At 36.3% G+C, this 27077-nt stretch overlaps 1 protein-coding gene across 4 annotated transcripts in view; it reads right to left on the bottom strand.

Moving 5' to 3' along the window:
- The window catches only part of HMCN1 (hemicentin 1), a 538929-nt gene that overhangs the window by 219858 nt on the left and 291994 nt on the right, over nucleotides 1-27077 (bottom strand). For all 4 annotated transcript variants that reach the window (XM_019976773.2, XM_070768574.1, XM_070768576.1 and 1 more), the window contains 11 exons: nucleotides 25781-25908; nucleotides 23254-23526; nucleotides 22155-22250; nucleotides 18861-19055; nucleotides 17666-17796; nucleotides 17353-17500; nucleotides 14820-14946; nucleotides 12048-12202; nucleotides 2051-2329; nucleotides 1251-1532; nucleotides 370-478 (listed from right to left, as the gene is read on the bottom strand). In XM_019976773.2, the coding sequence (XP_019832332.2) occupies nucleotides 370-478; nucleotides 1251-1532; nucleotides 2051-2329; nucleotides 12048-12202; nucleotides 14820-14946; nucleotides 17353-17500; nucleotides 17666-17796; nucleotides 18861-19055; nucleotides 22155-22250; nucleotides 23254-23526; nucleotides 25781-25908 (1923 nt within the window). The remainder of the gene's footprint in view (nucleotides 1-369; nucleotides 479-1250; nucleotides 1533-2050; nucleotides 2330-12047; nucleotides 12203-14819; nucleotides 14947-17352; nucleotides 17501-17665; nucleotides 17797-18860; nucleotides 19056-22154; nucleotides 22251-23253; nucleotides 23527-25780; nucleotides 25909-27077) is intronic.

Here is a 27077-nt window from a genome sequence, read left to right as displayed (position 1 = left end):
TGTTCATTAAACATCTCAGTGCTTCAAGAAGATCTGACAGATAGTGCTTAATATTCTGTTTCTATGAACTAAAAATGTAATTTTTAAGAGCGTATAATGAATCCCTCTAATGGAGCAGATTTATGGGCCCTGTGAGTATCAGATAAAAGTTACCTTGCATTGAGTTAGCCAAAAAGCTGATTCAGCTTTCTTCTGCCAAATGAAATCTTTGGCCAACTCACTTAGAGAATACATCTTAATAAAAGAGGTATATAATCAGTATACCTTTATACAATCACTTTTTAGTGACATAGAACCTCTTTCAAAATAGCTCTAAAACTCTCAAATAAAAAAGTGGGAGGTATTTAGAAGACATACCAAAGCCCTTACATGATAGTTGGTAGAGGAGAACCTGTCACTTGACAATCTAGTTCCAGCAAGTTATTGACCATTACAATGAAGTAAGACGTTTCATCTCCTCCTTCTATAGCTGGTGGCACTAGAAAAAAAGAGGGATGAAACATACAAAGAAATGTATACAAGAGAAAATATAGTATCCCATTAAGCAATAACACTAAGTTGTTCTTTAGAAGGCTGTTAAGTATCACAGTCATTTGGTACATGAAGGATACTTGAAATGGACTCTGAGATACATTTTACAATATGCATTTGCCAGGGTCAATAAATACACTTTTGACACACTGTGAATTTTTCTCAGCTAATCTAGCACTATGGCACTGCAGATGCTATGAGAACATAGTTGATTCATATCTTATGTTGTTTATTGTCATAAGAATAAGATAAGGGAACCTCAAAAATTGGGCCTGCATTGAAAGTTTCAATTCATAAAGAAAGAGAGACTCAAGCTACATGATGACTTCCCAAGGCCCACAGACTGTTTCTTGTTTAGCAGTGTTCATGACATGTTGTTACTCAATCCACAGATCCTGTCACAGATGTAAAAATGTTCCTCATGGTCACAGTGAGAGACTGTGCTGTCACTCACTGCAGTCAGATATTGTCACAGATGTAAAAATGCATCTATATATTTAAAAGTGTACCTATCAGAATAAGTGGAAGATTTAGGTGGGTTTTTAGATCTTGGGACTCTGGTGGTCAATCCACCATTCAGTAATATGTAGTCCAGAGCTGAAGAGATAACTAAACCTTCTCTAAGACTGTTTGATTATTTCACGAACACAAAAGCATTTCATAAACAAGGCAGGTTGTGCTATGAATATGAGAATACAGGGGGTGGCCTTCTCATTTACCTAAGACATCAACTTCGTATTTGATTTCCTTTTCTCCTGCCACACTCGTAGCCACACATATATACTGTCCCCTATCGACTTCTAGGGCACTTGTGATTTCTAGTTTCTTCCCACCAGCTTCTATGCGGATGTTGTCACTGGCTTTCACAGGTACACCGTCTTTCAACCAGGTTAAAACTGGAGGAGGGTTGCCGGCAGCTTTACACTCCAGGGTCAGTGAATGAGCAACTTTCACTTGCTTATTCAGAGGCTCAGCCAGGTCACCTTCAATCACTGGAGGAACTAGAGGCAGAAAAAAGCAATATTTCAGGCAATTCTTTGGAATCCTAATGAAATAAAGGGGATTTTTCTTTTCACTCACACAGGTTGACTATAGGAACTATAGTCAAACTATAGTCATGTCCCTCCCCCACTAAGCTACTGAGGAAAGAATTTCTTGGTTCTGCTTATCTACTGTTCTAAATATTGTGGGTTACTCTATACCATGTCTGGTTTACAAAGGACAAACTAGAGAGAATGATCTTAGTCCTAAGAACTACTTTACCTTCTCCATAAAAATCAAATGGTCTAGATTCCTAGGAGCCAAAGGCAAATGATTGACTGAATGAATGATCACTTCTTACTAACCTTAGTTTCTTAAAACTTTTTTCCAAATCATGGGACAAATTCTTCCAATTTCAATCCATGAATATAGAAAACAACACAAACCAGCAGGGATTTATCAGTGAACAAACTGGATGTCGGTGTATTAGGAAGCATAGGCAGAAAGCACATAATAAAAACATACGTGTTTTCCTTACCATAGACGTCCACATGGAATGATTTTTCAGCAGTTCCAGCAACATTGGTTACTAGACACTTATATGCTGCTGAATCAGAGACCTGTGCTCGAGGAATATGAAGAAATTGTCCTTTTTCAACATAAAGTGCTTGTGAGCTGGATATGACTGGCTGGCCATCCTTATACCAAGTAATAGCAGGCATCGGAAGTCCTCGTGTTTCACATTCCAGTTTAATTATGCTGTTGATCAAAGCTGACACTTCTGTGGTGACATTCCCTCCTTTAATACTAGGTGGAACTACAAAGGATTTCAGAACACAAACAAGCCTTCTAAGTTTTAGCATCTGCATAAAAGTCTCAAATGAATGCTCCAGATGTTTAAATAATGCAGTAAAATAAATATGAATTAAAGACAATTAGGAAGTCTGTGATTTATCTACCAATAATTAGTTGCCTGGGGATTCCCTGGTGGCTCAGTGGTAAAGAACCTGCCTGCAAATGCAGGAGATGCAGGATCGATCCCTGAGTCTGGAAGATCCCCTGGAGTAGGAAATGGCAACTCACTCCAGTAGTCTTGCCTGGAGAATCCCATGGACAGAGCAGCCTGGCGGGCTACAGTCCAGGAGGTTGCAAAGAGTCAGATACAACTTAGCAACTAAATGATAATAACAACAACCAGTTGCCTGTCTTGTCAAAACAATCTTCATCACCCTCCTTTTGGGAGTCAGATTTCAGTAAAAGTAGAAACTCAGTTTTCATTTCAGGGGTTCATTTAAGTCCAATAGATCATGTTACTGTAACTAAGAAAGTCATGTTTAACAAACAAAGCAGAACAAAAATAAATTCCACTTAAAGTAAATACAGTAAGTTTGAAATCAGGCCAAGAGAGCAAAAATGTCAGATGAGGTACAACTGCATGCCCTTTCCCCTGGAAATACAAAAGGTCTAAGTGCTTTTAGAACCCAGCTACTGGTAAGAACTGTAGAATCTAACTTTTGCTTACTTTTTTTTTTTTTTCTTTTCGAACCACAGAGAGTTCATTCACTAAACTATATTCATCTAATTGGTTGCATGTGTATCTTCCATAATTCAGCAGCCACATGCCTGGCCTCTCACACCACATGAGGACTGTGCTGCTGGAAAAACAACGCCACTGGCTCAAGCCTTGCTATATACTCTGAACACAATCATGTCAAGATTCTGCTATCATTCCAATAGTTTAAGAGAAATCAAATGGCATGTGCCTGAATTTGAGTGTCTTATTTTTTCTACATAAACTTTTATGGTAGAATATTTTTCTTATGGGATGAAAGTTATGAGTTTTGGAAGCACAATCACAGAGGTAGAGTGCCATTCTCATCAACTGTATCAAGGGTACACACCATCAATATGCCATCAATATGCCATCAGTGATATGGCATATCACCGATGATGTTGACCTTCATCATCTGGTTTAGGCAGAGTTTGCTATGTTTCTCCACTGGAAAGTTAGTCTCTTTGCCCTTTGGAAAAGAATCACTCTTCCCAGCCCACAGGTATTGGGTGGGGAGCTATGTTCTACTTCCTTGAGAGGGGGAGACTACCTACATAATTTTTTTGGAATTCTCTGTATGGGAGATTTGTCTCTCATCCCCACTTTATCTATTTCTATCAATATAGACTCATGGAGACTTATTATACTTTGAGTAAAATCCAACACTACATTATTTTATTGTTCAAATTTTTCCAGTTATGGCCACTGAGAACAATTCCAATTGACCCTACCTAAGCCCCTTTGACATACATCACATTATTTTAGTACTTTCTTGTTTCCTGCTCCTACTACAGGCTCCAGGCTCATCTATATTTTCCCTGCCACAGCCCTAGAAGTAACTATTTCTCCTAGAAGCTCTGGTTCTTTTTAGTGGAAAAGAATATTAGAAAACAATATCTGAATCTATGTGAAATTCCTTAATGTTTTCTGGTAATTGTTCTTAGAACCAGTTTATAGTGACAAACATTCACATACACATTTTTTCTCACACATAAATGAAGGCAAGATCTAGTATCCAGGCATCCCTCGTTTGATTGCACTTTGATTTACTGTCCTTTGCAGACATTGTATTTTTCACAAACTGAAGGTCTGTGGCAACCCTGCATTGAGTAAGTGTACTGGTACTATTTTTCCAAAAGCATTTGCTTACTTGCCATCTCCATCACATTTTGGTAGTTCTATCAGTGTTTCAAGGCTTTTCATTTTTATTATATTTGTTGTGGAGAGCTTTGATCAGTGATTTTAATGTGACTACTATAACTTGCTAAAGACTCAGATGATAGTATTTTTTAGCAATAAAGTATTTTTTAAAATTAAGTTTTAAGACATAATACTTTTGTACATCTAATAGACAGGGAAACTAAAAAAAAAAAAAGTGTGTGACTCACTTTATTGCCATATTTATTGTGGTGGTCTGGAACCAAACATGCACTATCTCAGATGTATTCCTGCACTGTGAGGTGAATTTGATGGTAGAAGAATTTTTCTATAAAGTAATTTACTATACAGATCAGGGCAGCAGCTCACAAGCCAAGCATGGAGATGCTGAACCAAGTGTAGATTTTACATTTTTAAACAACTGGAAAAAAAGCAAAATAATAATATTTTGTGACATGTAAAAATTATATGAAATTCCAAATTCAATGCCCATTAAGTTTTATTGGAATAGTCATGTTCATTTGCTTGGGTACTGTCTATGGCTACTTTTACTTCTACAACGACCAAATTAAATTATTGCAATAATTACCAAATATGGTGCTCTCACTGCTTCTCACTGTTGTTCAGCTCACCATAAATTTCAGTGACACAGTTATAACCCAATAGCATTTGAAGTGCCACAAATATCACCATACCATGATATTTTATTTTATCTTTATTACCAGTGCATATGCCTTACATCAAAACATTGAAAATAAAAGAGAGAAAAATGGGCTTTTAAAATGTAACATTTTTAAAGCGCAGCACATTGTAGATTATTCTGTTCTTAAGTTCAAAGGAAAAGCACTCAATTTATTTTTTAATAACAGTATAGCTGTTTTGAAAAAATATAGTGTTATTAAAATCAGTGTATACTAACTTTACAAGACTAAGCAGTCATCACAATATTTCCCACTCAAAGAAAGATAACAGATAAATTAATTTAAAAAATGGAATGTTTCCTTAACCAGAATTTCTTCACAAAGATAAAAAGTCAAAATAAGCCTATAATTTAAGCTTCTTAGTGGCTCATTTGTTAGCCAAGGAAGGAAAGCCTTTAATTTAAGAGTGATTTAAGTATAATAAATCAAGAATGATTGCATTAGCAAAGAACTGTGTCTAATCAGTTTGTTTAAGACTATTAGATTTTCCATAGGAATAATTGCTTGAAGAGTTGAGAACATTGACAACATTAATAATTTTATTTAAAGGGACTTTTCTGAACAATATTCTTGGCTCTTAACACACTGACAGATGCTGTTGATACTGCTTCGTTGTCTTTTATTTGATGAGTCAATGCCATGTTTGAATATACTGAAGAATTGGCCCCTAAGAATAGCCTGCATGGAACTGCAGATAAAAATAGTTTCAAAGAAGTTGAAAAAACATTAATTGATTACAGTCTGAAGTGGAATCTGTTATGATGTGCTATAACTGACGGTGATAAAAAATACCATTAGTTTAGAGAAATTTACTAAGGTTATTAGAGAAATTTACAAGGCTTATTAAAATGTAAGGTTTTAAAAGTCTATCTTTATTCTTTGTAGTATTAATCAGCAAGCACTTGTGTAAAACATTCATGAGTTATTGAGCCAGTACTGTCCTTGGTATATCTTACTCGCTCTTATGAACTTAAATACCATCAGTTCCATGAATTTTTGTCAGAATTAAAAGGTGAATATACTGAATTATCCTAACTTACAGCGGTTTAATGTCTTAATGGTGGAAAAGTTACATTTTAATTTTTTGAGCTTAGTACTAAGACTGAATTTTCTTTGAATGAGAATTGTTCTCAAACACCATTATTGCCTGTTGAATGGCTGTGGAACTTAGTTTTACTACAAACTTCACAATGTTTCTTAATAAATTCAACCTAAAATTATCCGACAAAATCAGCTCTTAAATACAAAATCTGTTGTTTGAATCATAAGTAATCACAAGTTGCTCTATGCATTTTCCACTCTGTCAAATAAAACTTAGATCTTGATTTCCCTACAAATTTGCAATGAATATATTTTCTGAACTCAACATTCAGTTTCAATAACATTTGTCAGACTTTGATGCAAATGCAGAATAACCTTCCACATTTAAAGTTCATATACCTCTGAAGACGAGGTCCTTCCATCTAACCCTCAATTGTAATTGATTAGCTGGTTAGCAGAATAGGAGGGTGAAAGTCAAATATTGAGAGAATATAACAGAATTCTACAAGTGCCTTTCAAGTAATGAATATAATCAATTAAATCATGTTTGTGAAATGACATTAGTATTTGAATATCTATTTCCATGAAAAGACATTTTCAAAGACGAAATACATAAAATCTCATTAAAGTATTAACAGATGAACATCTGAATTCAACTTTGGTGATAGTCATCATTAACTTTGAACTCTCATTAAAATGTTATCCTTCCAAAGGAACTCCATTCTCTTTAGTAGACTTGTATTACAACATATTTTACAATTTTTATAATTACCAGACAGAATACCAAACAATTGGTAGATATTTATTTCTATTTTTTATGTAAATACCTACATAATATCATTGATTTTCTCACAGTCTGAAAAACCTAAAATATTTTCCAACTTTGTTGTTGTTCAGTCGCTCAGTTGTGTCTGACTGCAACCCCGTGGACTGCAGCATGCCAGGCCTCCTTGTCCCTCACTATCTCCTGGAGTTTGCCCAAGTTCATGTCCATTGAGTCACTGATGCTATATAAAGATCTCATCCTCTGCTGCCCTCTTCTCCTTTTGCCTTCTATCTTTCCCAGCATCAGGCTCTTTTCCAATGAGTCAGCTGTTCATATCAGGTGGCCAAAGTATTGGAGCTCAATCTTTCCAATGAGTATCCAGGGTTGATCGATTTCCTTTAGGACTGACTGGTTCAAACTCCCTACAGTCCAAGGGACTCTTAAGAGTCTTCTCTAGCACCACAATTTGAAAGTATCAATTCTTCAGTGCTCAGCCTTCTTTATGGTCCAACTCTCACAACCATACATGACTACTGAAAAGAATATAGCTTTGACTATATGGACCATTGTTGGCAAAGTAATGTCTTTGCTTGTAACTCATTCGGCTTGGCATTTTGCATGATGTACTTTGCATATAAGTTAAATAAACAGGGTGACAATTTACAGCCTTGACATAATCCTTCCCCAGTTTTGAACCAGTTAGTTGTTACAAATAAGGTTCTAACTGTTGCTTCTTGACCTGCATATAGATTTCTCACAAGGCAGGTAAGGTGGTCTCGTATTCCCATCTCTTTAAGAATTTTCCACAGTTTGCTGTGATCCACACAGTCAAAGGCTTTAGCATAGTTGATGAAGCAGATGTAGATATTTCTCTGGAATTTCCTTGCTTTCTCTATGATCCAACGAATGTTGGCAATTTGATCTCGAGTTTCTCTGCCTTTTCTAAACCCAGCTGGTACATCTAGACGTTCTCAATTCAAGTAATGCTTAGGCCCAGCTTGAAGGATTTTGAGCATAATCCTACTAGCATGGAAAATGAACGCAATTGCATGGTAGTATGAAGATTCTTTAGCACTGCTCTTCATTGCTATTGGGATGAAAACTGACCTTTTCCAGTCCTGTGGCCGTTGCTGAGTTTTCCAAATTTGCTGGAATATGGAATGCAGAAGTTTAACAGCATCATCTTTTAGGATTTGAAACAGCTCAGCTGGAATTCCATCACCCCTCACTAGCTTTGTTCATAGTGATGTTTCCTAAGGCCCACTTGACTTCACATTCCAGGATGTCTGGCTCTAGGTGAGTGACCATACCATCATGGTTATCCCAGTCATTAAGACCTTTTTTTGTATAGTTCTTCTGTGCATTCTTGCCAGCTCTTCTTAATCGCTTCTGCCTCTGTTAGGTCCTTACTGTTTCTATCATTTGTTGTGCACATTCTTACATGAAATTTTCTTGGAGAGATGTCTAGTCTTTGCCATTCTGTTGTTTTTCTCTATTTCTTTGCACCGTTTATTGAAGAGGGCCTTCTTATCTCTCCTTGAAATTCTTTGGAACTCTGCATTCATTGAGTTGCATATATCTTTCCCTTTCTCCCTTGCGTTTTAGCTTCTCTTATTTCCTCAGCTATTTGTAAAGCCTCCTCAGACAACCACTTTGCCTTCTTACATTTCTTTTTCTTGGGATGGTTTTGGTCACTGCCTCTTGTACAATGTTACGAAACTCTGTCCATAGTTCTTCAGGCATTCTGTCTATCATATTTAATTCTTTGAATCTAATCATCAATAGGTAAATCTACCTATTTACCATCTTGCCCTTTATAAAAAAGGTTTGTCAAGTTCTGCTATAAATAATTAGTTAATATAAATTCAAGCTACCATTTTTAAATCTTAAGAAAGAATATTTACTCAGACTTTAAATTTTAATTTCAGCCTATTGACATTAATCTGGAAATGTATATCAATTTTATGGCTCAAATTGTCTAAATAAACTGGCTAGCCTAATTAGTTGGATGATACCTTAATGAAGTCAAGAACATAGGTTCAAACAACCCCTTACCCTCCATGAATGTTTTACAAAGGAATATCACTTGTACTGAAAAGGGTTTGTTTAAAAAGTTTTTATTTATGAATTGAGAAAAATTACTCAAAAAATATTTCTAGCTGACAGCAGAACAATATACCATCTACTGTTTAAATTTCCCAGATAAATATTTCTTCCTGCTTCAATTTAATTCACATATACTTTTCTGAGTCCTGTACTTCTGTTTGAGTAAAGGTGTTACAGGTAAATGCTATGAATCCATTGTACATTAAAATGTACCATGTATATACACTCAAAAACTTTTATACCATTTGGGGAAATTCTCAGATCTGAAACTTATCCATGATTAAGTTAAAAATCTTCACCTCAAACTACTAGCTATGAATTTGCACAATCTCCCCATAGGTTATTAAATGCTCATTTATTTCCTTTTCCTTTTCACATTAATTTCCCCCCATATCTTTTATTTTCCACTCATATTTTCTCTCCATTTCTTTCCTTATTCAGGCAAAATGTGCATTTCTGCTTTTCAGGTACATCAGATCCACCTGCTTTATCCTCACATAAAATGAATGAATTAGCTGCGGTGAGAAACACATTCTCAACCTGAGATCTATATTAGCATTTCTCACAGTTCATCCAAGTATGGTATATGTTTCATTTATTCTTATAAATAAAAACATTTTCGCAAGTGAAATAAAATAAGCTTAAGATTACACACTCAGAGGTGTAGACAAGCTTGCCTGAGAAGAAATGGTATTATTTCCTGAATTATAATACTTAAAATTTCAGTGTTACAACCCCTTTCATCTCTGACAATCTCAGAAGGTTTAATCATTCATTACAGAGTCCTCTCTTCTGTGCCTGAGGGCATGATACTGAATGAACAAGAGGATCTGAAATGAAAGGATCCAAGTCCTATGGAAGTAGGAGTCCCATTGAATCACCACAAGTATTCATCACAGACTTTGGCAACAACACAACAATATAGAGAAGACTACCCAAGAGCTTAAGGGAGATATTGCACCTATTGTTTAAAAGCCTGGTTCTGGTAGGAGGCCAGTGGTAGCAACAGTACTTCTGTTTAACTTGGATGCCTATAGAGCTAATTTTTCAGTAACATTACTGTGCTTTGGAGGACATGTCTATTCAAGACTAATTTCTTCCACACGCTTCTATTTATAGACAGAAATGATTTAAAAGCCTGTATTAAGTAAAATCTTTGATTCAAGAAAGCTATTCAAACATTGTATAAAGACAACTAACATTAAAAAGGAGATCTGCAATTCAATGAGGTTATACAGAAATCAAGCTATATTCTATATACTTCAAGCGGCAAGACAATAGAATAGTAAGTAGATAATAAAAGTTAGACACAACTTAGCAACTAAACAACCACCATACATATTTATTGAAGTTTCACTGTAAGCCAGGCAATACGTGTAAAGTATCCAGCAACTTATCCTTACAATTTCATTATTTAGTTCAGTTCAGTTCAGTCGCTCAGTCGTGTCCGACTCTTTCGACCCCATGAACTGCAGCACGCCAGGCCTCCCTGTCCATCACCAACTCCCGGAGTTCACCCAAACTCAAGTCCATCCAGTCGGTGATGCCATCCAGCCATCTCATCCTCTCTCGTCCCTTTCTCCTCCTGCCCAGGTGCTATTATTATCCCCATTTTAGAAATGAGGAACTGAAGCTCAGAGGGGTTAGACAATTTGTTCAAAGTTGCAAAGCTAGTAAATGATGTAAGTTGGATCTGAACCCAAGTTGGCTTACCTCAGAAGCCCAAGTTCTTATTGATGACCAAACAATCACTGTCCAACAGAAATACAATGACCATATATATAATTTAAAATTTTCCAATAGTCACATTAAAAACTATGAAAATGACACATTTTACTTAGTTCAATATATTTAAAATATCATTTCAGATGATAAAGTTATTACTTAAGTATTTTCCTTTATATTTTCATATTAGGTTTGTCTTTGAGATCTTTCCTGGTAGCTTAGCAGTAAAGAATCTGCCCGCACTGGAGGACATGTGAGTTTGATCTCTGTGTCACGAAGATTCCCTGGAGAAGGGAATGGCTACCCACTCCAGTATTGCTGCCTGGGAAATCCCGTGGTGGGCAGAGGAGCCTGGCGGACTACAGTCCATGCAGTTGCAAAAGAGTCAGACACAACTTTGTGACTCCACAACATTTTATATTTACAGCCTGTCTCAATTTGAACTAGCCACATTTCCAGTGCTCAGCAGTCAACTCTAGCTGATGGTTACTCTACTGAAAAGTTTGTCACTAGACAATTTATTCACTGAGCAAATATTTCTTGAGAGCTACTGTATGCCTGTGTGCATGCTATCAGACATTAGAGAACATGCAAAGCAAGGTCCTTCTGAAGTTTACTCTCCTTGGTGAGAAACAGCAAATAAGTAAATAAACCCATAATTAAGCAATTAAACTATCAAACAGTGATCGGTGCTCTAAGGAAAACTAGGACAATGGAATAGAGTCATTCTGGGATTGCTCTGGATTGGGAAGATCCTGCAGAAGTTTCTGAGGCATCTGAACTTCGCCTGAGAGTCATATGCTACAGAAAGAAGACAGTTCAGGGAGCAGAGCCACCAATAAGCATGACTGACCTGATGAGTTCTACTCCTTTCTATGGTGTAATTCTTTGTGCCTGCAACAGAATAATCAAATACCTTCCATGGCTCCTGGCATAAAAATAAAATGACTTTAGCGGTCATCTTCCTCAGAGGATATTGAAAGTTTTAGTGAAACAAGGGCTACATACCTCTGATGGGGACTTAACTGAAAGAAAATAACAGCACTGCTTAAAATATTTAAATTATTATCATGCGGTCTGAAGAAAGGCCAAGATAGAATGAAAATAGAATAACTGACTTGGTTGCATACTATCAACTTCATTTTATTTCATGCACCTCTACTCTTTTTAGAGCTCTTTAAAAACCTCTCTAGGTACACAGACATTTAACTTATCTTACACTAACAAATAAGGGAATACCTGACCTCTTAAGTGAGATCATATGAAAATCACCAGACCCTGAAGAAATACAAACTCAATGATAAAATGCATTAAAATTGGATACAATGTTCTAGCTTAAAACAGAAGAAGATAGGCTTTTTCCCTTGAAGTACCATTTAAAATTATTTTGCATTGAATAAAAGAGCAGTTAACAGAGTCAACCCTGATTTTCAATGTATAATGAGAACTATAATAATAGTAGAAAGCATAAGAAAGTCACACTTACTATAGATTGTCAGTTTTATATCCTTGGCTTGTTTGCCAGCTGCATTGGACACAGAACACTGGTAGCGTCCCTTGTCACTTCTTCGTGCATTCTTTAAATGTAAAACTTGTCCTCTGTCTAGAATTTCAATATTAGGGTCTCCCAAAAATAAAGGCCTAGAAAAAATACAATTTTATTCTATGGATCCATTTTCATTTTCCTAAACATTTTCTGTTTTATTAATCACAACAGAAATCATTAAGTTGTATGAGTTTAAAAACAAAATAGATCAAAGTTGAATTTTTTAGTAGGAATCTAAAAAATGCAATGATATGATTAAGTACTCCTGTTCAGAAGAGTGGGATTATTAAATCACGTTATTAATGAAAGTTAATTATCACTTTGAGATGAAAGATTCTTCCTTTTAAACTTAAATTGTTGAACAGTAATAATAAAATATTTTATTTCATTCATTCACCACCCCCTCTCCTTTTTAAATTTATATAGATAGTTTTTCTTTTCTGAATGATGGTGGAAAATTTAAGTGTATAGGAGCTTCAAGCCAAGCAATATTACTTGTACACTAATATTATAATACCTGGAAAAATATTCGCAATATATAGTTATTACTAACTAAAGACAATGAAGTCAAGTTTCCTAATAAGTAGGTATTATAATAAATATGAATGCTTTCATAATCATTAATACTGAAAGGTATTTATCCCAAAGGTAGTTCATATACATTTGCCAAGGAGTCTTTTTCCACTATTCAGTCATTTACCAACTACTATTATGTGACTGCTTTACGTTTGGTAGCAGCTTTATTTAATACTTAAAACATCATGGTTATTAAAGTCTATGATATCTTAAGAGTCATACCTTTAAAATCCCATTGATATTCTTTCAGGAAGACCTATATCTGGTTTTTAAAAAGCTGCAGGGAATTTGCCACATGATAAATGAATGCAGTCACTATTAAGACTACAAGATTAAAGTCACTACTAAGACTACAAGATTAAAGAAAACACATTAAATTTTCTGCGGCAGCATCCCTTACTATTCCTTGGTATGACACTTTGTTTGAAGTTCCCTAAAACTGACAGAATCAAGTTCCTTACTTTAATGTATTCTGTTTAAAGAAGTGGAATACTTGATAATGCTACTCAAATTTAAGCAACTTTAAAACTTTCACTGATTGATCACTATGCAAGTTTCATAAAAATTGAAACAAAAAAAGCATTATAATAAGGAAAGGTCTTCTTGGTTTATTGCCCCAACGTGAGTCTTTCCTCTTAACATTGTCAGTTTGTGTTCTTTCACAGATTTTTCTAAACCTTTTCACTCATAAACGTGTTGCTAAAGGAATCTCAAGTTGTTATACATAAATGGCATTGTATTATTGTTCTATTTTTCTTTTAACTTGACGATAGCTACGGAGATAATTTTGGTACCTATATCTTGATTTTCTTTTTAATTGCTGTTTAGTGTTTCATAATATGACAATGCTGTATGTCACCTATCCATTCTCCCAAGATCAAGCTTTAAGCAGTTTTCACTTTCTGCCATCATTGTTTCAGAGAGAATTAACATACAAGCCTTCCTGTGGAACAGACAATTGACATCCCTTTCCTAGACAATGGAAGTATAACTGCTGTATTAGAGCACATGAACATTTAAATTTTAATTGATATCAACAAATTGGCTTTCAGAGTACTAATTTATTAATACCTTGTTCCATCAGAGTATTATATCCTAACCTACCAAACTATAAGACAACAACTGATATTTTTCAAACTTCTATTTTTTTGCCAAACTGATCTATGAAAAACAAAGTCACGTTATTTTTGCTTACCTTCTCCAAATTATTGAAGGTGAACATCTTTTAAAACATTTATTGCTTAACTATATAACTTTCTAATTGCCTGTTTATACCCTCCATACATTTTCCTATGTTGTCTTTCTTGACATATAAAAACATTTTATACAATCCTTTGTTTCATACACTGCAAATCTTTACCTTTTGCTACTTAAGTCTTAGACACCTACTTTCAGAAATTATAAAAATATACAAACTGTGACCATGCTGTAATAAATAAGCTCTCGTGAGCAATACAAATCATTGCACCTATTATCAATGTGGGCAAACCTCAGCAGCCCTTGAACTTGAAGTCTGGGGAACATTTAATTGCTCTTTAGGGGGTGTTCTTTTTGCCCATATAGTAAACTAGCTTAAGTATTTATCTTGATGTTATAAGCAAATTTAATTTTTTAATAATGCACAAAATTCCATGTAAACACAAGATTAGTTCTTTATTTGGATCTTGTATTTTTTCATTTGTTGCTCTTCATGTATATTTGTGCTTAGTTGCTTCAGTTGTGTTCAACTCTTTGCAACCCTATGGACTGTAGCCTGCCAGGCTCCTTTGTCCATTGGGATTCTCCAGGCAAGAATACTGGAGTGGGTTACCATGCCCTCTTGCAGGGGATCTTCCCGACCCAGGAATCGAACCGGGCACTCCTGCCTTGCAGGCGGATTCTTTACCAACTGAGCTATCAGGAAAGCCCTTGCATATATTCAGTGTATAACAAATTGAATTTCTCCATGTCTCTAAAATAAATTCCTAGCATTTATAAAGCATCTTATAATTCATAAATTTGAGACTATTTTTGAATATTGCTTTTCCTTCATGTTCACTTAAAACACTGTAGGTGGTAAGATAATTAAGAGGGAGAAAATCCACATCTATTTACAAACAGTTGGACTCTTGCAACAAATATAGAAAAAATACTCACTTGCCATCTTTTAACCAGCGAATAACAGGAAAGGGGGTGCCTTTCACCTGGCATTCAAGGGTGGTATTCTGGTTCAGGACAACTGAGACTTCACCAGGGGAACCAGCACCTATTATGGTGGGCGGGACTTAAACATAGATATTTTATCATGAAAATCTATGACTTAGCAAAAAGAGTAGAGGAGGGAGAGAAGATAATGATTTCTATAATATTTCAACAAGTTTTAATGTCAACAAGAAAATATTATGCAATAATCCCTTTTCATATCACATCTGTAGACCCAAATATCAAATTTAAATATAGGAACACATTCATGAAAGATCTGACAGCGGAAAATTACTTGGAAGAATTGTGGTAATAAAGAATTCATTTTGAGCAACATTAAATCAACACACAAAAGGGGTTTAGAATATAAATGAGCAGTGAAGCTCATATAATGAAATTTACTATGGTTATCCATTTAAAATAATGAATGACATAGTCAACGACAATCTGATAATGTTCAAATTCTACATATTATGCCATAGTGCTGTTTGAAATATACTACCCTTTTCTCTTTTAAAGGCCTCCTATGCTAAAATTGCATGTCAGATAAAATGTTAAAAGATTCACATTATATTCCATGTGAAAAGGTGCTAGTTTTTATTCTTAGAATTATCAAGCATATTAAAGAGCTCCCATAAACTTCTCTGATCTTCAAATCCTCCCTTCACATCCTGTTATGGTGATTAACCATCTGCAGAGCTATGTGTTGTGCTGTGCTTAGCCGCTCAGTCATGTCCAATTCTTTGGGACCCCAAGAACTGTGTAGCTCGCCAGTCTCCTCTGTCCATGGGGATTCTCCAGGCAAGAATACTGGAGTAGGTAACCATGTCCTCTTCCAGGGGATCTTCCCAACCCAGGGATTAAACCTAGGTCTCCCGAACTGCAGGATTTTTTTTTTACCATCTGAGGCTCCAGGGAATGCCACTAAAAGGTATCAATGCCGGGAGGGGCGGGTGGTGATCAAATTTGTTTTAAGACCATGCTGGCTTCCAAATGAAGACCAGATTCCAGTGGCAAAGAGTGGATGAAGTGGACTTGTTAGGAGGCTATTACATTAATTCAGTTTATAATTGATATGGGTTAAGAAGCAGACTTAACAGGATGTAGACAAATTCACAGAGTTGGGCAGAGGGAGTTAGGAAGAATCGGTGCCAGGTTGTGGCAGAAGCGGTGGTACTGATGGTCACTATGATGTGGGTCACTGAAGGTGACCAGAACAGACATTTACTGAGACCTTTCTGAGTGACTTCCCTGGTGGCTCAGACTGTAAAAGCGTCTGCTTACAATGTGGGAGACCTGGGTTCAATCCCTGGCTCAGGAAGATCCCCTGGAGAAGGAAATGGCAACTCACTCCACTATTCTTGCCTGGAAAATCCCATGGATGGAGAAACCTGGTAGGCTACACTCCATGGGGTCGCAAAGAATCAAACATGACTGAGCAACTTCATTTTCTTTCTTTCTGTTCTCTATGTAACTAAGATATTGAGCTAAAAAAGCCAAGATACTGTGGAGGAGATTAGACATACAGCCTGAGAGCTCAGAAAAGAAGTCTGAGTTGGAGATAAAAATGTGGAAGTCCTCAGCACACAGAGAGCAGTAAGTCATGAGAGTAAATGAGTAGCAAGAGAAATAATGCCAATGAGACGGATAATAGAAAGATTACTTTGTTTTTATAGCTGATACTTATAGACAATAATGGTAATTTTGGTATGAGACTGATAATAGAGAGATTACTTTGTTTTTATAGCTGATACTTATAGATAATAATGGTAATTTTGGTAGAGGAATGCAAAGTACTTCAGGCTTTGACAACACTTATGAGACAGAATTTTTATGTTATAACAGTTAATGAATGATCATAAACTGCGTTAGAGTTAACGCAGGATCATCCCCAGACCTCATTTCTACTCCAGACTTACAAATCATATGTCCTTTGATGAGCAAAATATTGAACATGAAGGGAGTCATTTTATCACAAAGTGAACTTTAATCAGCAAAAATAATTTCACAAGCTAAACTTATGAAAATTTTAATTTATGATTAGGATTCAAACATTTTAAATATTTTAAACACCAATTTATTACAGTTTCAGCCTGTTCTCAGAATTCTCCCCACTTAATTAGAATTAGGGCTGAGGTAATTTAGTTACAGAAATTATTCAGAATGCAAAGGAGGGTGAATTTGTTACATTTATCAGTTCAAGTACAACCCAGGAGTTTCAGGAGAGGTCAGCAAATGAATTTTACCTGCATTATCCTCTATAGTTACCTCCCAAAGAATTTCCTGATCGCCTCAATAGAGAAACTGACAAGAACAGTAATTTATTATTTTATGTATAAGACAGTACCATGTACCCAAAGACAAAAATAATAAGAGTAAAATGAATATTTCTACCAAATTTTCATCTCTTTAACTCTTTAATACAGTCAGTGCTATGCTATATAAAACACATCCGAATCATAGTTTTTTAAAAGAATATTTTCCTTACCTAGCACATCAATGTTAAAATGCTTTTGAGAAGTGCCTGCAACATTAACTGCTTTACAGGAATATCCTCCTGCATCCTCTGGAGAGGTTCTGAAGAGCTTTAATATCTTCCCATTGTTTACAATCTGAATACTGCTGCTCTCAGTCACCTTTTAAGACCAAAAGGGTCAATGTTATTTCCAATCCCAATAAAAATGCCTAATTAAAATTTGAAGCAAAAATTTTATATTGCTATTAATAAGACAGTCACATCTGAATGATTAATTTCAGAGGCACAGGCAAAGATGTACGCATATTTGGACATCTCCATTTACCTGAACGTCATCTTTATACCACATAATGATGGGAGATGGAGTACCTTCAACTTCACAAAAGAGACTGGTTGGCTGGTTGACCAACACGGACACATTTGTTACTTGTTCTTTATCTTTAATTACTGGAGGAACTGCAAAAAGTGAGGAACTGTAGTTAGTTTAAAATAAATATTATATATAGTTCCTTTACAAAGGACTTTGGAAAGCAAATCTGAGATATTTGATAGCTAGAAAAGGTTGGTCATACTTAAGCAAAGCTTTTATTATGAAATGAAGAGTCTTGACAATATATTTATAAGTGACTCACTAAATTTTTACTTTAACTATTCAGGTATGAATTAAAGCTGAAAATGAAAAATGAAAAAAAAATTCAGTTATGTATTAAGGATAAATTTAAGGGAGAAACTATTTATTTCACATACCACTCAAAATGCAAACTGCTCGTCTCAAGTTAAGTGGGACTACTTTGCTGATAAGAATGAATATTGCCCAGTATTTATGGAAGACAACATCCATTAAATTTTTAAGTGTATGTATTCTTTGACTCATGCATACGTCATGAGCCATACGTACACAATTTTCACTGAAGCATCGATTTTCACTGAAGCATTACTTAAAACAGTATACAAGTGGTACCTAACTAAATGTTCATCATCAATATCATAGAAAGCTAAGTCATGGTATAGTGGGATCCTAGTCAGGCATACATAAGAGTTAGGAATATTGAATAATTTCTAAGGTAGAGTATTTAATGATACAGGCAAGGTATGCAGTAATGGATAAAATGGTCTACTATAAATTCTTTTTATATGTAAAAAAAAAAAGAGGATGAAATATATATTCGTATTTCTTCATTTTTGCAGAAAATATCTCTGGGAAGATACACACAAACACACACACACCTCTAACAACTTTCCTTGCCCATAGGGAGGATAAAGTAGATTGCTTAGCTCAGGGCCAGGAGACTTTTGACTTTGTATCTTTTTCTACCGTTTGAATTTTCAGTGATGTAAAATCACAATAAAAAATTATATGAAATTTTAAGTCAAATGAATACATGAAGTTAGACTACTAGTTTTTAAATTGATAACATGTCTTTTTATGTAAATATTAAATGATACTACACTGAAAGAAAAACATATAAAGGAATTTGAACATGTTACATATTCAGTTATATGACTTTATCTGTATTTACCATGGACTTTGAGATTATATCTTCTTTCTGTGGTTCCAGCTTCATTGACTGCCACACAAATATACTCCCCGTTGTCATATGGTGTAACAGAAGCAATAACCAACAATGTGCCGTCTTCTAATATAGAAATACCAGGCTCTTGGCCTGTCAGCTCTCTACCATTCCGCAACCATTTGATGGTTGGTTTGGGGGTACCTAAGAAAGAAATTAAAGCTTTGTGATATTTTACAACAAACTTAGAAATCACTATTAAATATCAACTATCTTGAGGAAAAATAAAATTTCTCATCATTATACTATGTATCCTTAGGTACTTTCAAGATATGGAATTTTGCAGAGATTATGGTATGTCATCTCTCTATTTCCTGACTGGTTTTAAAAGATCTAAGGATTCCAGTGTAGAATTTGATCAAAGTTGTTTTTATCAAGACAGTCAGATGATAATAAGTGAGATCTTGAGTGAGTTCATGGTATTAATGAGGGAAAAAGCTATTTTAGTTAACTAGACTAGAAATAGGCAGAGATTTGGGGTGATAATAAAGGAAGAGTAAGGAACAGAAAGTGAAGATTATGCAAACACAAATGACATTTCATCATTCACATTTTAAACAGTCCTGATAGAGCAGAGATGAGGAACATCTACTATTCACACATCTTGTGGGGATCCCATTCTGTTAAAGAGAGGGCATAGTTTGATTCTTGAGCTTTTATACTGAAAATAAAGTTGAGAAAGCAGTGAGCAGAACTGCTTTCCTGGATTTATTTATGACCAACAGAGTGAATGGAAGTTATATGAATAAAAGTGATTAAAAAAAATCTTAAAAAGCATAATCGAGCCAAAAGGACATACTGGAAATAGACAAAGATTAACTCTATAATCAGAGAAGGCGATGGCACCCCACTCCAGTACTCTTGCTTGGAAAATCCCATGGACGGAGGAGCCTGGTAGGCTGCAGTCCACGGGGTTGCGAAGAGTCGGACCCAAATGAGCGACTTGCCTTTCACTTTTCACTTTCATGCACTGGAGAAGGAAATGGCAACCCACTCCAGTGTTCTTGCCTGGAGAATCCCAGGGACGGGGGAGCGTGGTGGGTTGCCGTCTGTGGGGTCACACAGAGTCGGACACGACTGAAGTGACTTAGCAGCAGCAGCAGCAGCAAGAACAACTCTATAATATGAATCTATTTATACAGCAAAGAACGTGCCAGGCAGTATTCTAAGTACTTTCACATTTTACTTAATTTATATAAAAAATAAAAGCACATTAAATAAAATCAATATATTGTATGAGACATGGCTAATAATCTTAAAGCATAATAAAAATATCAAAGAATGGAGAATGGTCATATATCAAAGACAAGTATGCAAATGGCACGAATACACAGAATGTATCATTAAGATTAAACTCAAATTGAGTCAAAGTGTTACAAAAATGACTTTGACTATTAATGACTCAATCATAAAAATGACTACATTTATGGGAAAAAATGAAACAAAAGTAGTGGCATATTCCACTGGAAGATGCTGACTGATGAAGAAGAGAATATAAAACTCATGGACTACAGTTGCACATGTTGCCAAGGATAAAAGTGGGTTATAACCATTTCCTTACATCCTACTTATTCCTTTATGGACTCCTCAAACTTCTCAACTAATGTTTGTTAAGCTAATAAATGAAAAAGCAAACTACACAAGCATCAGAAATAAATTGCATCACCTTTACTTTCTCAATGGTAGAACAACCAGGTCAAGATGAAAGTCACGGCAAAGATAACGAAAAGGCACTAAGCTAGAAGGGGACGACAGAGGACGAGATGGCTGGATGGCATCATTGACTCAACGGACAAGAGTCTGAGCGAGCTCTGGGAAGTGGCGAAGGACAGGGAGGCCTGGGCATGCTGCACTCCGTGGGGTCACAGAGAGTCAGACAGGACTGAGCGACTGAACACAGCAATTTTAAATTAACACAAGAATTCTATCCCAGGTGAACTAGGAAACTAGGAAGAGGTTGTATATCAAACTGGAAAAGGGACATTCAAGTCAGCTTCTAAGTCAGGGATTCAGCGGCCCTTGAGAGTGAGCACGCACAGAACTTACTTGAACCTACCTTTCTCAAGGATTCTTCTCCAGGCCTTGCCTACCACCACCACCCACTGATCCTAGGAATGGTGGTGGTGGTGTAGTTGCTAAGTTGTGTCCAACTCTTGAGACCCCATGGACTATAGTCTGGCAGGCTCTCAATCCGTGGGGATTCTCCAGGCATACTGGAGAGGTTTGTCATTTCCTTCTCCAGGGGATCTTCTCAACCCAGTGATTGAATCCATGTCTCCTGCATTGCAGGCATATTCTTTACCACTGAGCCACCAGGGAAGCCATCATTGACCCTAGGAATAGTTACTGACAACTCTTTACATATCTGAAGAGCTTATTAGAGTTACCTTTTTTTCAATGCTGGTAGAAAATAATCATTGATGAGAGAGATATTGTTAAGAGATGCAAAATCTTGCTGCAGAAACAGAGAGAGCTGTAAGGTCCTTCAACTTCCACTGTCTCCAGGAACGACGACTAAGAGACTCGTGTAGGAGCATGGATTCCTCCAGCAGATGATGGAAAGGATACTGCTTGGTTTTTGCCAGAATTAGTACAGACTCATTTGAGTCACTGCAGATGACCATTATGTGAAAGAGAATATTTTGGGCCACCTATTGGGCATCCAGGGTAAGGTGATAATAACCTTTTTTATAGGCTTTGGAGGAGAAAGAATAACCATCTCCTGCCAAGAAATATGATGGGATAGAAAGCCCAGAAATTCAGGGAAAGGAGGAGTTTGGACAAGCATCAGGAAGCCAAGTTACTACCTGGCTCCAGAATTATCAGTAGAGGATAAATCTAGAAAGGAGTTTTTAGAAAAGAAGAGTAACAAGGGTATGGTCCTAATTTATACCCCTGACTGAGATAAATATGCAATATTTTGAATAGCTCTGTCACATTATAAAAAGAAATCTTGTCAGAAATAAAATGAACTAAGTAACAGGAAGGAGCATGAACTGGAAAACATACCGGATTAGGCAAGTCTGAAAGAACAGAAGGTATTTCCAGCAAAGGAAATAAAACATCTGGAGGGAAGAATACCTAATTTAAAGAGTTCTTATTTGAAAGAAGTGTTAGTTTCCATTTTGCACAAATGTTATAACAAGGACTGACGAGTAGAATTTAATGATGCCTGGGGTTCAATACAGAATTCTAGAACAATACAACATTATGCCAATGCCCACGTGACCGAGTCGTACACACCTTTTGCAGGACATGGAAATGCAATGCGTTGGTTGGCCACTCTCTCTTGGAATGGAGTGTTATATGGAGGCTCTAGGTCTTCCAGAATAGGTGGTTCTATTAGAAAAATAAATGCATTATCACAGGCTTTCCTTAGGCAATACTGAATTCTTCTGAGGCTACATATAACACCTGCTTCTCTCTTCCTGCCTTTGCACTGGTAGTCTCCCTACTGGAATGCTTTTCCTCCTGATTGGACATGTCTGACTCCTTCTAGCCAACAAGGTTTCACTATACATATCATCACCTCAGAGAAGTCCTCATGACAATTCAGTCTACAGTAGCCAACTGCTGGGAGTTGTCTAATAAAAACTATTTTAAATTTCTACAAAGCGCATCTCACAATCTGTTATTTCTTATTCACTTGCCTGCTTGCTTTCTGCCTACTTACAGAACTGGTCATGAGACCAGGGCTTTTACCTCTGTCACTGTCTTCTCCTCACCGCCTAGATCACGACAGACCCCTGGCAGGAACTTGATAAACACTTGTTGCTTAAAGGAATAAAGATTAACCAATTCGGGGCAGGGGGGCGGTGCACCGTGTGGCACGTGGGATCTTAGTTTCCCAACTAGGGATCGAACTCGTGCCCCCTACAGTGGAAACGTGGAGCCTAACTACTGGATCACCAGGGAATTCCCCAAAGATTAATCTTTAAACCTTCAATATAGGCCATCATTAGAGGGAACAGTGGACCTCGACTTTCTAGGGATTAAAGTTGAATCCCTTACTACTCTAAGGTAAATCCTACTCCAATCAACTGTGCCCACAATTTCTTCCAAACCAAAACTAGTGGGTGGGGTACTTCCCTAAGATTGTTTGCACTACCTACACCATCCTCGGCAACTCCATTTTCAAAGGTAAACAGTTTACTAACATACAGTTTCATTTCATTTCTGGAATCATTTTCCCTTCAAAGATAACTAGAGAGTCATAAAGCTATACAGAAGTCTTCTGAAAGTGATCCAAGACTAAGCAAGACTGTATCTTCTGCAGAGACTCCAGGGTTTTTCCCCCACTCCCCACCCCGCCATCCATATGTTTTCCTAGGACCCAAATCACCTTGAACATGTAGTGTTATCTCCGTCTCATCACTGCCTGCTATGTTAGTAGCGACACATGTATATATGCCAGCATCTGAGAGCACCGCTTGTTTGATGCTTAATGTCCCATCTGGATGCCTAATGTGCTGCAGTCCATCAACCAGCACGGCGCCTCCACCTTTGAACCAGGTGATAACAGGAAGAGGTGTCCCTTGAGCACTGCACGGAATGTCCACTCTTTGACCAACTTGGACTTTCATAACTTTAGGGCCACGCTGTATCTTTGGAGGCACTGGAAACAATGACTGAGTATTAATAATCCAGGTTTTAAAAACTTCCTTCCTTTTTTCACTTTAAATGAGACCTCCTCACCAAGACGCAGCATGGGAAAGTAGAATCATCTCAGGATGGGGACCCAGGCTCAGGCCACTTACTAGCTGTGTGATCGAGGGCAATTCAGTATAGTGTGTGAGGCCTGTTTCCTTGCTAATCCAGGCAAAATAACCTCTTCAGTACCAATGCACTGCAAGGATTATGGGAAAGAATGAATTTAAACTTCTCATTCCAAACTCGAGGAATATTAAGCATTTAAGGATGTCAGATTTCTTACATAAATAACGTAAGGTTTAAAAGCCTCTAAAATGCCAATCCAGTTGATTTCTGTAACAGAGTAAAAAAGTGTTTCTCTCCATGGATTCTTAGCTTCTGTTCTCTTTGTGCAAGGTTTAACCAGACAGTAAGAACTATTTCTCATAATAGCGTTCACTTATTTCAGAGAAGAAAATCAAGATAGAACTTCTATTATTTCCCTTTATCTACCTTCCTTCAGAAATGTAAATGAGATAGTTTATCAAAAGTAGTGTTAGGTTCCACATACACGTATTGTGAACTATAAAATCAAATTGATTCCTAAAGATATGATTAGAATTTATGTACTTTACATCCCTGAAAAACCCGATTTCTCTGTCCTTTTGTTAAAACTTAATATTTAACCAAGATATTCTAAAGGTTTCATTGGCAACAATCTTTTAAGCTGATAGTACAGGCAAACTTCACTTTACTTTTACTGTGCTTTGCTTTATTGCACTTTACAGATAATGCAATTTTTTACAAATGGAAGTTTTACGGCAACCCTACATTGTCAAATGATGTTTAGCATTTTTAGCAATAAGATGGAGAAGGAAATGGCAACCCACTCCAGTGTTCTTGCCTGGAGAATCCCATGGACAGAGAAGCCTGGTAGGCTGCAGTCCATGGGGTCACACAGAGTCGGACACGACTGAAGCGACTTGGCAGCAGCAATTAGATATTTTTAAAATTAATACTGTATGTATTATGCTCAATGCATGTACATTGTTTTTAAAGCCATAATGTTCTTGCACACTTAGTGGACTATAGTATAGTGTAAACATAATTTTTATAGGCACTGGGAAACCAAAAACATCCGTGTGACTCACTTGATTGCTGTATTCATTTTACTGAGATTCTCTGGAACCAAACCCATAATATCTCCAAGATATGTCTGTATTATTATCATATTTTATGAAAAAAACATTAAAGATAAAAGAGGGTAGGTTTTATATAATACCGTAGAACTAGTGACTAACAGAACTCTCAGTGGATTTTATATCCCACAGTCAAGAGGATACTAGAGTAGTGACTGATCTGAGAGTGAAATCAGGTCAAGACCATGGGAGAAAATTTCTTGTCTTATTTGAATGCAGGGCTTAGAATATGTGCTCACTAAGCATATGTTGAATGAATGAGTAATTAGACTATGGCAAATTGGGGGAAGAAAGCAGACTACCAAGAAAATTTTGTAAAATAGTTAAAGAACTCCAGGAGCAGAATGTTTTCAGTGACTGAGTTCCATAAACATTGAAAATGACTGTTTAAATGCTATTAAATCCTTCCTTGAGCATTTGCTTCCACAAAAGGCTACCAGTCTAAATGCATTTCTTTCTTTTTTTTTTTTTAAAGAATGAATATACTGATTTTTTTTTTAGAATGAATATACTTATTTTCACTTATATATTTTTTATTTTGGCTGTACTGGGTCTTCATTGCATCATGTGGGCTTTCTCTAGTTGCAGAGCATGGGCTCTAAAGTGGGGGGGGGATCTCAATTGCCCTGCAGCAGGTGGAATCTTAGTCCCCCAAAAAGGGACTGAACCCATGTCCTGTGCATTAGGAGGTGGTTTCTTAACCAGTGGACCACCAGGGGAGTTCCTAAACGTATTTCTTTTTTTACGGTGTATCAACAATACTTATACATGATCTGTGGATGGACATCTAGTAAAACTTAGATCCAAAATTTAAATACTGTTCACCTGAGGAAAAAGGGGAAAGTTGTTTATGGATAGGAGATAACATTTTCAAAGTAAATGAAAGAAAGTTGTGAGTCTCAGATTTTAGAAAATTTTTGTATAATTACTCCATATACAATTTGAGGGTAACTATCAGAGAAACTGATAATAGGTTTCCTGGACAACAGGTTTCCTGGTGGCTAGTCCACAGATAGCATATACTTTCATTTCGAAACTCACCATGGACGTTTAATTTAACAGACTGGGTCACATTCCCTGCAATATTTGTGGCGACGCAAAGATACATCCCAGTATCTGAAACACGGGTCTCAGTGATCTTCATTGAACCAGAAGGGAGGAACGTGTGTCTAAGAGAAGGAAACCACAGGGCAGACCATAAAATAGGAGAATTTAAATATCCCCTAAGCAACTGCAATTCACTGTGAAATTATTACTCTGCAAACAGTTTTTGAAACCATTCTCCAATCTATAATGTCATTTCTATGCACCTTAAAAGTCAGAAATTTTCATAATTATCCTATGTATTCTGTATGATATTCTCACCAATACCAATTTGCTTCCACATTTAAATTTAATCTAAGGGTGTGACATTGTCAAATAATTGTACATCTCTTTGCTTTACTAAGTTATAGCTTTACAAAGCAAATGTTTTAACAAACTTTGAAGATACTTTGAACACATTATAGTTTTTCTCCAGTGCTTCATTAAAAATTTTATGTGCTAAAATAAAAACAAAAGAAGGTACATATGCAGTTCTCAAATATATATTGAGAATACACACACACACACACACACACACACACACACACACCTCTTATGTAGTTAGGTAGACCAGATCTACACATAAAATGTTATTATGTTCACTTTACTAAAATAGCTTTAAGAGGGAGGGGCCAAATAGACCTACCTACTATCAGGATTTCTATAAGTTAAGACAGATAAAGTGTGCTATTGGCCCAGAGACTGACAAATGGATAAACAGTTAAAGATGGAGATCCTCTCATCCCCACCAGAAGACTTGAGCATATATGAGAACTCAACATGTAATACATAATATCAGAGGTGATGTTACAGAAAGTTAGGAAAGGACTGACTATTCAAAACTAGTGTTGGGCAAGTGGCTCTCCACATGGGAAAATAAATAAAATTAGAGCACAAACTAGTACTATACACAAAATAAAAATTCAGAAGTATTAAAATCCAAAATGTGAAAACAAACTTAAAATATTGCAATAAGACATTGCAATTTTATTTATGATCTACTAAACAAACACCTTTGCCAACAAAGGTCCGTCTAGTCAAGGCTATGGTTTTTCCTGTGGTCATGTATGGATGTGAGAGTTGGACTGTGAAGAAGGCTGAGTGCCGAAGAATTGATGCTTTTGAACTGTGGTGTTGGAGAAGACTCTTGAGAGTCCCTTGGACTGCAAGGAGATCCAACCAGTCCATTCTGAAGGAGATCAGCCCTGGGATTTCTTTGGAGGGAATGATGCTAAAGCTGAAACTCCAGTACTTT

This window comes from Bos indicus, chromosome 16 (genome assembly GCF_029378745.1).
Source record: "Bos indicus isolate NIAB-ARS_2022 breed Sahiwal x Tharparkar chromosome 16, NIAB-ARS_B.indTharparkar_mat_pri_1.0, whole genome shotgun sequence".
Taxonomy (NCBI): Eukaryota; Metazoa; Chordata; class Mammalia; order Artiodactyla; family Bovidae; genus Bos; species Bos indicus.
Note: the sequence above shows the minus strand (reverse complement) of the source record. Positions and strands in the feature narration are given on the sequence as shown.